General features: G+C 38.2%; 2 protein-coding genes across 4 annotated transcripts in view; both read right to left on the minus strand.

Annotated features, from left to right (window-relative positions):
- Positions 1-645: 645 nt before the first annotated feature.
- DLX1 (distal-less homeobox 1) lies at positions 646-4994 on the minus strand. The gene is made up of 3 exons (XM_073646947.1): positions 4405-4994; positions 3865-4064; positions 646-2174 (listed from the first exon to the last, which is right to left on the minus strand). Exons 1-3 carry the CDS (start codon positions 4703-4705, stop codon positions 1920-1922), a joined length of 756 nt encoding a protein of 251 aa, XP_073503048.1. The 5' UTR covers positions 4706-4994; the 3' UTR covers positions 646-1919.
- Positions 4995-9915: 4921 nt separating this feature from the next.
- The window catches only part of METAP1D (methionyl aminopeptidase type 1D, mitochondrial), a 285693-nt gene continuing 281717 nt past the window's right edge, over positions 9916-13891 (minus strand). For all 3 annotated transcript variants that reach the window (XM_073646945.1, XM_073646943.1, XM_073646946.1), the window contains 3 exons: positions 12138-12185; positions 10399-10477; positions 9916-10211 (listed from right to left, as the gene is read on the minus strand). In XM_073646945.1, the coding sequence (XP_073503046.1) occupies positions 10136-10211; positions 10399-10477; positions 12138-12185 (203 nt within the window). In that variant the 3' untranslated portion in view covers positions 9916-10135. The remainder of the gene's footprint in view (positions 10212-10398; positions 10478-12137; positions 12186-13891) is intronic.

Consider the following 13891-nt stretch of genomic DNA (forward strand, 5'->3'; position numbering starts at 1 on the left):
TAAACACATATTTACATATATATAAATTACATATACATATATATATACATGAATTGCATATATATATGTGTGCAATTTGTTATCTGATGGGTCTGTGAACAAAAAAATATCAAATATATATAAACATACATATATATTACATTTTCATATATATATATATATATATATATATATATATATATATATATATATATATATATATGCTATCTGATGGAAAAAAAAAAGTACAAAGTAATAATTGGAATTCATTTCATTTTATCTTCTCTTTTCTCCCGCTATTAATTCCAGCACAGTATAGTGGTATTTTACTGCGCTTCTCCTCTGAGATTTAACTGATTGTTTTACAAATTTTGTTTGCTTTTATTGAAATATATGCTGATATTAATGTCAAAGAGATAGATAGATAGATAGATAGATAGATAGATAGATAGATAGATAGATAGATTGATATTCATGTGGAACAGAGCTAGTTTGTAATTTTTGGCTGAGATAATCCTCATATCACAATTCTGACCTACAGAGTCATCTCGGAGAATAAATGACAAAGTCGTGACAAATTTAGCTCACATTTGTGCACAAAGACAAGTTAAATATAATATAAAACAACAAAGCAACAAATCAAAAGAAACCACATATAAACCAATCTCTTTTTCAAAACCATTTTACTGTCTTAAAGAAACTTTATAACTTATTTACAAAGAGTTTTGTTTCCTGTTTTGTTCTGTTTTTCTTAAGATACAAAGCAATAAGTTAACATTTTCAATATAAAACTAAACTTTAGACATATAAGAACACTAAACACAACTGATCTCAGTAATCACAGATTTCAAAAGTTCACAAAGATGTCAAGAAAGATCTTCATTTCACAAAGCATCAATGGTTACAGGCAACGTAAAAAAAAAAATAACAGGGGGAAGAAAATAAATCTGTGCAGACAACTTTACAGAACACTAATAACATTATGTACAAGGAAAGTGGAAGAGGGGAGGGGAAGGAGGTCCACATTGCACAGTGACCCCCCCTGGAATCCTGCAACATACTGCTCTGCAATATGTGGTCGCCCTTAGGATAGCCAGCATGTGAGGGGTTAATATCTGAAAACTGCCAGATAATTTCAAACAACAAAATTAAACATTGTAATTGTCATTCAAGTGATCTGGTCAGAGAACGAACTGTGTTCTGTCTTGTGCCAACAATGGTCCAGGTGGGCAAAAACTGCTGGGCCTGGACTGTGTGTGTCACATTCAGTATAGCATTGGATATAGTACATACTGGGGATTGTAGAAAATGTAATAAACCAAATTGAGCCAACTTCATGATTACAGTACACTGAGCTGATCATATACAGCTGTACATGAGACAGAGCTTCGTGTCACACTGGTGTCTTCTCGGCTACTTTCACATTAGTAGCACATAAAAAAAAAAAAATCATTCACTTTAAATAAATTATTATTATTATTTTTACTAATCCATCAGACTCTGAAGACAGGATCCTACAGGGGAATGTGCTGATTGTTTGAGTACAGAGGTTGGGTAGATGAACACAGATTTGCCAAGACAAAGACAGACAAGAGGGTCCTTGTTACTGTTCCCCCATTACAAGCATCTCTGATTCCACATGTCCTCAGAGTATATCAAGTGTTCCTCACTCCCTGCAGCCAGGCTGCCCAGTGCCTGGTGGTAGGATGAGTAGAGGCAGCTCTGCCAGGTGTCAACAGTTGGGTACCAGCCCCCATCACATTGGTGCAGATCTGTGCTCCACACATGGAGTCACCATCATCATTTATCACCATCCTCATCAGATATGTCAAAGGCACAGAGCTTCTCCTCTATGTGTTCTATAGTATTATGTCATGTATGCAGTTTTTTGTTGTTGTTGTTTTTGGGGTCAACCAAGAAAAGTTTGGCAGCGGTCAAAATCACATGAGCTGAGGCTGCTGCATGGCTTCTTGGTGGGCTGAAGGGTACCAGGAGGTGTAGCTGGGAATGTAAGCAGTTGGGGTCCCAGAAGTGCTCTTTCCAGAAGATGTAGGAGTGTTCCATACTGGGGGGACTGGCGGGGACCCGGCAGATAGTGATCGACCATTAGCCAATGCGCTGCTTTCCAATGCTGAACCCCCCTGCTTCATCAGCTTCTTAAATTTGGATCTCTTGTTTTGAAACCAGATTTTTACCTGAAACAGAAAAACAATCATAATTAGGTCACTGTTCGATATGTATATCATACAGCATTTGATAATCTGTGTAGACACTAGTGTGTGTGTAAGAAATATATATATATATATATATATATATGTATATATATATTTCGAAAGGCTCACACCTTGAGCCGAAACGTTGTGTACATTTAAGAATAAATTGTTTTTCACGTTTTGTTGCTGTTTGGGGTGCGAATTCTTTTATTTTTCGTGTGTGTATATATATATATATATATATATATATATATATATATATATATATATACATATATATATATATATATATATATATATATATACATATGTGTGTATATATATACACACATATATACGAGGAAAAGATATATATATATATATATATATATATATATATTCATTATAGAAATCCGTTCCATTACATTCACCGATATCTTCATGTGATGGCATGCCGAGTACCAACTTTATGGTCAGTAGATAATCTCCACATTCTTTACATAAACAGTTTAATATGAATATATCGAAAAAAATCTCAATTTAATTTAACCCTATAAAACCTACCTTTAAATGCCTGACATCAATATAAATGTCGCTTGTGGTAAAAAAAAAATGACGCGTGGTATTTGTATACTGATTATGGAAAGAAACTGTTGGTGTTTATATATGATATTGAAATGGAACAGGTATAAAAGGGAGGATAATACAGGATAGAGTTGTTACATTGTATCCGGAATTGTGGTGGTGATGATGAATATTATTATTAATACACAGCAGTCATCTATATGTACAGCGCCAATGATTTTTTATTTCATTTGGCAAGCACGTGTAACATACAATTAACAAAATCCCTTTAGTGTCTCCTGTCAAGATAAATTGTTCATATAATTGATTGTCATAAAATACCATCACTTGTACTTAGAAAACTCCACCTTACTTGTATTTAACCGTTTATAAACCTGAACTGAGACACCAAACATTTGATATTAAATTTATTAACGTTGCTACTAATAAGGAGACGGGAAATTAGTTATCTGTTCTATAGAATATCTCAGTGGAGGAATTCCACATAGACGGATATATTACATTGTATAATACGTGGGGTGATTTATGTCATATTTATAGTATTTTAGGCTTGAAACATTTTTTTACAATTTTATGTAGACAGTAAATATTGTCTCTTGTAAATTTCCAAACCAAAGGTAAACGATTTTGATCAACTGATCGGGATGTGACCGAGGGAGCTGGAGAATAATCAAAGGTGGTAGAATTATGATCGGTAAAAGGGGTGCCAAGGTGTGATCAAAGGGGGCCAATCTATATGCTTTGGACTGCGTGCCAAGGAGTGATCAGAGGGTGCCAAACTATAGGCTTTGGGCTGTGTGCCATCTGGGTGTCAAGGTGTGATTACAGGGTGCCACTTTATATGCTTTGGATTGTATGCCATCTGGGTGCCAAGGTGTGATCAGAGGGTGCCAATCTATATGCTTTGGATTGTATGCCATCTGGGTGCCAAGGTGTGATCAGAGGGTGCCAATCTATATGCTTTGGGCTGTAAGCCATCTGGGTGCTAAGGTGTGATCAGAGGGTGCCAATCTATATACTTTGGGTTGTATGCCATCTGGGTGCCAAGGTGTGATCAAAGAGTGCCAATATATATGCTTTGGGCTGTATGCCATCAGGGTGCCAATACCTGTGTCTGGGTGAGTCCCAGGGAAGCTGCCAGTTCTGCTCTCTCGGGTAGTGCCAGGTACTGTGTCTGCTGGAACCTCCTATTCAATGCCTGCAGCTGGAGACTGGAATAGATAGTCCTGGGCTTGCGGATCTTTTTCCCTTTGCCATTGAAGCGAACCTCTCCACCTTCCACCACCGTGCTCTTCTCTGTATCTGCCCCTGCCCATGCAACAAACGCAAGCAAAATCAGGTAAAGTGCACAGTGACAAGCAGACAAAAAAGCAACAGATCACAATAATAAGCTCCAGCAGCCAGTGCAAGTTGTGTTATTTCCAGCATGCTGCAGTTTAGGTTTAATTACCCTTAATTGCATACATTGTTTATAGCGCCACGCAATAAATAATTAGGCAGGGTAATGTGAGCACATCTGGGCTGATGCTGCAATGCACAGAGCCGCTGCAGGGAAGAAGGACTGGGGGTCTCCTGGCTGCAGCACTGATACAATAATCAGGAAGATAAGAAGATACATTGTTACATTGTTGCTGTTATGGTACTGTACCTGTCTCCTCTAAGCGGGTCTGGCTGAGGCTGGAGCTGTTGGGGTAGGGCTGCACGGTACTGATGTAGGGGTTAGAGGAATGGCTGCTCACCGAATTCACATAGGGGTAACCCAGAGGTCTGGAGAAGGACGAGGCTCCGCTGTACGAGCTGTCGTGCTGGGAGTGCAGGCAGTGCATGGAGTAGTGTCCATGGGACATGGGGGAAGGTGGCATCTGCTGGTTCGGTGGCCCAAACTCCATGAACACCGCCTTCCCTGACACCGGGCTGTTAAGACTTTCTGGCATAGTAGTCATGGTCATTGCTTCTCTCTTCCTTTTTGCTGCCTTTATTTTTTTGGGGGAGATTATTTTTTTTTTCTTTTATTTTTTTTTTTTGTTGGTGTAGATCCCCCCCTTTAATTTTTTTTTCCAAAGGGGGTCCTCCTTGCTACAGGAAGGGATCCTAATTTAAAGCAGATCGGATTTTTTCACTTTCCATTCATAAGAAAAAATGGAGTTTTGCCTCTTTGGGGGAAAAAAGAAAAAAAAAGTCCTAAGCGTGAGGCTGTGAAGAGCTACACAAACTCGCCCGAGAGCTTTGACTCAGCCCGCTTTGCATATTCAGGAGGCGGCACTGCCCATTGGACGGCTGGCTGAATCGGCGCGCTGTGATTGGCTAAGGCGCGTCCCGGGCTGTGCAGGTCTAGGGGAGTGAGCGTGGAAGGAGCGGAGAGGAGCAGCCCAGTGGCCTGTGCTGTGGAATAGAGCAGCGTACACACTGCTGATCCAGGGCTCACTAGCGAGATCAGCACACGGCGCAGGGACACGCAGCCACGGATGGTTTCAATCAGCATTGATGGTTTATTTTCCCTTCTCCCATATTTTACAATTGCCCAGTTTTGCTGTTCAATAGACCCAATGAGAAACTCCCACGCACACAGCATTTTTCCACTCAATTTGTGATTTGAGACAGCAATAATAATTCTGTACAGCACAGTGTGAAAATCTGTCATATCCTGTAAACATGACACACGGCAGCACTGACTGGGCCCAAACCAGGACTGGTATGTGTGTGCTACAATCCTCACTGACTCCACAGTGGGTGCAAGACGGGGGAGGGGTGACACTACTAGGAACCTACAGGGGGCAGTACTAGGAGCCTACAGGGGGGCACTACTAGGAACCTACAGGGGGCACTACTAGGAACCTACAAGGGGCACTACTAGGAACCTACAGGGGGACACTACTATGAACCTACAGGGGGCACTAAGAGGGGCACTACTAGGAACCTACAGGGGGCACTACTAGGAGCCTACAGGGGGGCACTACTAGGAACCTACAAGGGGACACTACTAGGAACCTACAGGGGGGCACTACTAGGAACCTACAGGGGGCACTAAGAGGGGCACTACTAGGAACCTACAGGGGGACACTACTAGGAACCTACAGGGGGCACTAAGAGGGGCACTACTAGGAACCTACAGGGGGACACTACTAGGAACCTACAGGGGGCACTACTAGGAGCCTACAGGGGGACACTAATAGGAGCCTACAAGGGGCAGTACTAGGAGCCTACAGGGGGGCACTACTAGGAACCTACAGGGGGACACTACTAGGAACCTACAGGGGGCACTAAGGGGGGCACTACTAGGAGCCTACAGGGGGCACTACTAGGAGACTACAGGGGGCATTACTAGCAACCTACAGAGGGCACTACTAGGAGCTTACAGGGGGTACTACTAGAAGCTTACAGGGGGACACTACTAGGAGTCTACAGGGGGCAGTACTAGGAGTCTACAGGGGGACTCTACTAACAATCTACAGGGGGCACTACTAGGAACCTACAGGGGGACATTACTGGAAGCCTACAGGGGGCACTACTACGAGCCTACAGGGGGCACTACTAGGAGTCTACAGGGGGCACTAATAGGAACCTATAGGGAGGGGCACTACTAGGAACCTACAAGGGGGGGGGGGGCACTACTAGGAGCCTTCAGGGGGGTACTACCATAAGCCTACAGGGGGCACTACTAAGAGCGTACAGGGTAGCACTACTATCAACCTACATCATCCAGCAATATCTACCATCAGAATACACTCAGGAACACATGCAATCTTTATATGCATGCACGTGTGCACATTATGTGCGGTATATTCTTGTCAGCTGCATTATCAGTATATGAATTATTATTATTACTACATTCGTTGGTGTTCTTATGTTTAATAATATTAATAATTATTATTATTAGTATACTATTAGTACTTTTATAGACAGATTGGCTCTAATTCATTGGCTCTGAAATATTATTTTTGGTAGTGGTATAGATACTTTGTTTGTGTTTTTTTTTTTATATACAATTATTAATAGTAGTATAAAGATTATATATTAGTAGCAGTTATACTAATGGCAGCATACACATATTGGCTATGGCTCATATATCCGATTATTATAGTAGCAGTATAGATGGATTGCTTTTTCTTAATAGGTGTTATTATTGGTGACAGATTCTTAAGTTTAACATAAACATTACGTTCTTTTGATTTTTACAATTATTACTTGAATATGTAAATTGATATATATATATGTGTGTATGTATATATCTATGAGTCTATGAGTTCGAACTACTATATATGTATTATATATTTTTATATATGACATTATACATCTATAATATCTATATATATATATTGACCCCGGCAGGTATCTTGGGGCTCTTCTGTGCATGGGAATATTGCTCCATATACCCAGTGTAGGAAGCCCAGGGAGAATCCCCATGACTTTGCAGGGTAATTAGTGAGGGCTGCTAATGATTCTTCCCCTCATATGGCAGTGCTGACTTTGACTGTACAATGTGCAGCTGTATATCCCTTTCTGATTCATTTGATTAAATACCAGTCTCAAGTGCTCTGCTCCCCAGCTGAACGGCCTCATTAGCATAACACTGATGTTTAATTTTCATACGCATAATTAGCCATATATTTAACAATAATAGCAACATGCTGCCTTTCACTATTAACCAGCCTGGGATGTGATCCGGCCTTAGGTGAACCTCCTCAATGCACTGCTATCACACTGTAATAATGGGCTCAGGCCATCTGATCACACAACACTTGTGGGATATTGATATCCTAATAATTCAATCTTTATCTTTAAACTGCACTCTGTCTGGCTGATAACACATACAGCTGGAACCTGGCATTGTAAAGACTAGGTGTCAACAGGACAGACACATTAATGTATACAGTCATAGCTAAAGATTGGTCACAAATCACTATGAACAGGTAGCACCATTTCTATGCAATTTTGCTGCTTTATACAAAGAAGGGAAAAAAATCATACTTGGGTGTGAAAGGGTTAATAATTTTGAGTTTAAAAGGGGGGGGGGCAGGTATTCTCTGCATTAGATAACTATCAGCTGGTCACTGCTGTGTCTATCATGGCTGGCACCCCCACCACTACCAAGGATCTATTTTAAGGTGCCATAGGGAGTGACATGTGATACCAACATTATTACTTTTTGTATGAAATCATCCTTGTGTAATGACTGAATGATTAACCTGTCTGATTTAACATCATTGCCAAATGGAGAAGATTCCTTACAATGCCAGGCAAGAAAGAAGCACAACCAGTTCATAGTTTATCTGATCCTGGGGGTTTATTTAACAGGGGAACAAGAAAAAAAAATGGCCTCAGTCCAGAGGACTGTTAATGTCACCCCCCCCCCCCCCCTTACTGAGGCATGTCAGGAAAGGGTTAAAGTGTGTGTGTGTGTGTGTACACACATATATTTTTTTTTGTTTACATGTCAATAATCTAATCTATCTATCTATCACCCATAGTGTAATCAGCTCATATTCAAATATACAATTATTGGTGTATGCATGTTTTTGCCTATTTTTTTTCCCACTCATGTATTTCGACTGATGATGGTAAGACTACATGTCCCAGCAGTACCAGTATTTCTTCAAAAGCCGATGTGTACAGTATCCAAAGCCTGAACAATAACCTCACAACCTCATCGTTTCATACAAAGCAGACTACATTCAGAACACGTTAAAAGTCATTGGAATAAAGCTCAGCTTGTTGTGTACACACATTGCCGTTTATTAGCCCCGTTTTAATTAAGTTTTTAAATGTGTATAATAATAAATCGCTGCACCTCCGGGTAATTACTGCACTAACAGCTTGTTACCACAGCAGTGGGTAAAAATCCTCCAATCTTAAGAAAATTATCGCTTCTTGGTATATACACAACCTGTGTGCAAACAGGGACCTGGCTGGACGTCAGCTAAAGTGACACTATAATATGATAATAAGTACTAAATGATAATAATGCATCTCTGGTTTAAAGTTTGGAAAAGCAGAGTAGTCCATTAAAAATATATAAACAACAAATAAAATCCAATTGTCAGCAGTCAGACTGCACTTTATTTATCATCCCTAAGTCTATCTATCTATCTATCTATCTATCTATCTATCTATCTATCTATCTATCTATCTATCTATCTATCATGCATTAGATTCATTCTGTAGTTGGATAGATAATTAGGTGGTCGTAAAACAAACTATATAATATTATGCTATATACTATAATAAGTTGTAATGAATGACAGCAAAGTGTATATACTATACTAAATAATATTACACATACAAAATACAATTTTATTAGAATGTACTTTTCTTAATAAAACAAAACACAAGGAGGATCAGAATTTAAAGGAAGCTCATTTGTGATATATGTTATAGATAAAGATATAGATCTGTATGTGTGCAAGAGTTATGAGAAACCTGTCCAATGCCTTATACGTTTCTTATGACATGCACATTATTAAAAGGAACATTGTGTCCTTTAATATTATTCAAATAATGGTTTACTGGAAAAAAAAAATCACCCTGTGTATAAATCGCCATTAAACTCAGTGCCTGAAATGTGTTTCCTTGCTGTTACAGATGCGGTGTAGATCAGCACCAAGGCTGGTCGCTGTTGTTGGACTGGATCCCAGAGAATGCTTAGTGGTCTGTGTAAGTACAATGTGAATACCAAATTAAAAGTACTTACATTCCACCAGGCTGATTAGTAGCTGCCTAATTACACACTACAAACGTCACCTCTACTGCAGCCAATGGTCACACTCCTGCATTGTATGTGCAGCATCCTGCTCCATTGAGTTCTTCAATTTTTACACCTATTTTTTTTCCCCCAAAATGTATATTTATTCTATTCCTTTCTTGGTTAGCAGGAAATAGATAATATTAATTGAGTATGAACTAACTAATGCAGAATATATAGCACATTCAATATCTATCTATCTATATATATACACCTCTAATTTGCTAATAATAAAAATAGATTCACCTGCAACTCAATGTTAAGCTGCACATGATGCAGTCTCAGCTTTGCTACATTTCTCTTTCTTTCTGCACATTGTACATACACGCACATCACATATGTATATTTTTTATACCAACAAAAAAAAAAAATAGACCAGCACAGCAATATTTTATTGCAAAAAGCATTTTATTTCTGGTTGCAGTTGGCACATTATATTGCACCACTATATGTATTACAACAAATGGGTGTTTCTGCCGGTCCTTTCTGGATATATAAAACCTATTGATCATACAGAAATATATATCGACTATGCTAAAGTGCTTTTTACACTTTTTTTTTTCATCAGAAACATTGTTGCACTTATTTTAATTTTACAAATTATATATGCTATTTTTATGTATTTCATATTAGATCAATTTCATTCTCCATCCAGTTTCGTCAAGATTTCAGCTCCTTCTGAACTGATTACAATCGTGTGCTCAAACTGGGCGGACCTGAAAGATATGTAGACAATACAACATTAAGCAAGGAGCAGAGGTGGAAAAAAGGAAACAAAATTGAAACTAAGACAATACAATGTGCATTAAATGTTCATAGTAACACCGAGGTCAACGCATTTCTATTCAGCTTGACATTTGTAGTAGCTAAATGGTTAACACAATTCTTCATTTTGCAGCGCACCTTTTCTTATCCATTGATACCGCTGTCCATTTGTCCTTGAGAATCTTAAAACCAGGAGCCCCTTCCATAATAATAGGTTCTGAAATTCAGTGGAGAAATTACATTACATTTCCAGAAAAAAAAAAAGGGGGCTGAGGGGACGTTTTAGGGGGTAACTGGAGCCACACGGGTCTTTAAACTCATTTGCTTGGTTAACTAATTCAGTAAATATATAATGTAAACAGACAATCCGTAGTGCAGATGTGAAGGATGGAAATTATAACCAGGCAGCGGAGATTAACACTACATTCATCAGCATTCAGGGGATTACTCCCCCAGCATCCAGATTAAATACAAATAAATCAATCGCCTGGATGAACATCACCTATAGAACAGTGAGAGCATTGCAGCTGCGGGATACACAGTGATACAATGTAACCACAACATTCTATGAATAGAACGCTGGAGCGCAGACACCACGCTAGCACTTGTAGTCCCCCAGCAGCTGGAGAGCCACAGGTTGGCTATATTTAGCCTAGAGGTTAATGATGAAGTAAACAGGACACAAGCAGCTGTTAGCCCAGTGTTAGAGGTCACAGGGATCAAGGCTGGTGATTGCCCCCCTGGTAAATGTTTACAGCTGTGCCATCTTTAGGGGCTGGGTTCTTGATGAGATGATACCTGCTGAAAGATGTGATGTGAAGCGCACAGGGCATGGATTTCTGGAGACCCATTGTACCAGGGAACAAGATTATTCTAAATTATTGGGTTTCTGTGTTGATCTTAGGCTGCAGGTGGACTTCAATGTACTAAATGTAATAGACATGTAATGTAATGCTACAGCTCTACTACTAGGTGCTACAAAAGCCTCTGATGCATTCTGGAACTTGTAGTTATTCAGATAATAGTTGGTTATTGTATATAGTATTATAGTGTATATATACATACACACACATATGTATCTATCCTTTGTATATGTAACAACCAACTATTAATCATCTGATTAACTACAAGTTGCAGAATGTAGCACTCCAATGGAAATAAGTGAAAGTAGCGGCCTTTATTCATCCTGATACATGCATGTATCTGGGTAAATAAAGTCCACTTTTTCAATTATTTCCATTGGAGTGCTGCTTCCATTCTAGTCTTTCAACATCTGGAGGCTTTTGGTTGTTTGATTGTGGAAGTATTGAATCCACAACATTAGGACTTTCCCTGTAAAGATTGTTTTTTTTTCTTTTCTTACAATATATATTCTGTATATACAATGCACTCTTTGAGTTGTAGTTTCACTAGGTTTTCAGAAACATCCTTTTCCACTCTTGTAAATACAGGTGTTTTTATGTCATTTCTAACCTCTGATAATAATTTTATTTCTATAGTGCCAACATGTTATGCAGCACTTTATAAATCACTATTCTGTCAGGGCATGCTGGGAGCTGTAGTTTTCCAACAGATCGGCGGCCACAGCCTGGGAGCTACTGCCTTTCCACATTCTGGAAATGTTAATTTCCCTACAATTGGAGTAACATTACCAAAACCCTGCTATATAATCCAAGGCTCCATGTCTGTGGATACAAAGTACATCATTACTAGTAGCTTTTTGTTATAAAGTCGAAACTTTCACAAGACATTGGACAGGAGATAAGATGTGCAATGCTTGTCTTCTTTGTAGTCACATTATTATGCAGAAATTATAACATGATTATTGGGGACAGTAATTTATGTTTAATAATAAATAGTAAAGGGGTTGTACTGACCTATAGTAAATGCCATCCCTTCTGCCATTTCCATATTATTAACATTTGCTAGACAAAAAAAAAAATATTTGCATGTATTAGAACAGAGATTTTTTTTTTTTAAGATGTTTTCATGTCATATTCTCTCAGGGAATGACTATCAAAATGGTGCAATTTATTAATTATAACAGCAAATGCAGCCAGTATTACATTACTGCAAGAAGTCACCATCATAGGCCACAGCAGTGTCAATCCAAATGTACCAATCAAACTATTTGTAGAAAATATTTTAATTTACATTACAATTTGATTGCAAATTAAATTATTTACATGATCTGAAGATGTGTTTTGTAGACTTTATATACTTTAATCTAATAGACTTTGGAATATGTTATGATTTATTATGAGACTGAAGACAATTGTGCCTGTGAAATGCCCTTTTACAGGCACAATTGTCACATGAATTGCACACTTTTGACACCATGCCTTTCCTAGAATGGTTTTACATTCAGATTTTTTTGCAAAAAGTGCAGCATTTTCAGCATCAATTTTTTTTCCTTGTGCCACAAAACTCTGTGGTCAGATAACTGAGAGGCAATAAGTAAATATGAAATGCACTATGGACATTTTTTATTTGCACTTTGAGTTGTTTGGGACACTGGCTTTTTTTTTTCAAATGTAGTAGCATGGTCTATATGACACTTTTATTTTTTTTGAAATGCATTTCCCATAAGCATTGTTCTAGAAAAAAAAAGTTTTAATAAAAATTGTTAAAAAAGGTAAGATGGAGGGATTGGATTGATTTCCAAGAATCGGACGCATACTGTCTCGCCCCAAAATGATTTATCTGGGATGTAACCATATTTTACCAATTCACGAGTCGCCGTGGTCTGCTCTCACTCACATGGAAGAACAAATGTTTCATTAGAACATTGATATTGATGGAATAATCTCCTACATCCCTATTGCACTGCATTTGGTGTCTTTATTGTTAACGATACACACAACCCCTGATTTTTATTTTATTTCTTGTAATGATTATACTTTAAAATTTGAAATAAACATTGAATTTGGAAAAAGAAATAGTTAAAAAAAGGCAAGACCATATTTGTATTTTTTTCTCTTTTACAAACCATAAAAAACTGCATAAAAATACTGTGTAAGAGCAACTTCTGGGCTAAGTCATGTGATGGTATTGCAGCTATGTTTTCTTGTAATAGTGCTGCAATACCCAGCCTGACCACCAGTCTTGTGACTTGAGTGAACAGCATACTGGTCATATATGAAGCTATTAGTTTAGGACAAGTGATCTGCGGTTGGGTCAGGATTTGCGTCTGTAACATAGATGAACCAGTATTTTGGGTACAATTAACCAGGTGGAATTATACACATTGTTTAAAACAGTATTATACACAATATTTTTTTAGATGGTAGCTATTTTTTTTGGAAGGGGGGTGTCATAGAAAAGCCTATAAACACAGTTTTATCAGTGTTTTACATTGCTTTGGGATTTTTCTTTTTACTCACAGCATGCTGTGGATATGGCATATTCTCATTTTTTTTCTCATAAATTTATTTAGGGCTTAAAATATGTAAGAAAAAGATCCAGTAACGCCAATGTTTTATTACCCCTTTATAAATCACTGGTGAGGCCACATCTGGAATATGGGATCCAGTTTTGGGCTTCACATTTTAAAAAGTATATTCGTAAGTTAGAGTCAGTTCAAACTAGAATATTACAAGGGATGGAAAGTCTCTCATATGAGGAGCGGTTG

Source organism: Phyllobates terribilis, unplaced genomic scaffold (assembly GCF_046119375.1).
Source record: "Phyllobates terribilis strain yellow unplaced genomic scaffold, ASM4611937v1 Scaffold_9__5_contigs__length_417890890, whole genome shotgun sequence".
Lineage (NCBI taxonomy): Eukaryota > Metazoa > Chordata > Amphibia > Anura > Dendrobatidae > Phyllobates > Phyllobates terribilis.

Excerpts from the sequence above, each read along its gene's own strand:
- DLX1 (XM_073646947.1), bottom strand. The coding sequence starts at position 4,705 with ATGACCATGACTACTATGCCAGAAAGTCTTAACAGCCCGGTGTCAGGG. Across the intron at positions 4,065-4,404 it reads GACCCGCTTAGAGGAGACAG|GGGCAGATACAGAGAAGAGC; the intron begins GTACAGTACCAT and ends TTGCATGGGCAG. Across the intron at positions 2,175-3,864 it reads TGGGACTCACCCAGACACAG|GTAAAAATCTGGTTTCAAAA; the intron begins GTATTGGCACCC and ends TTTCTGTTTCAG.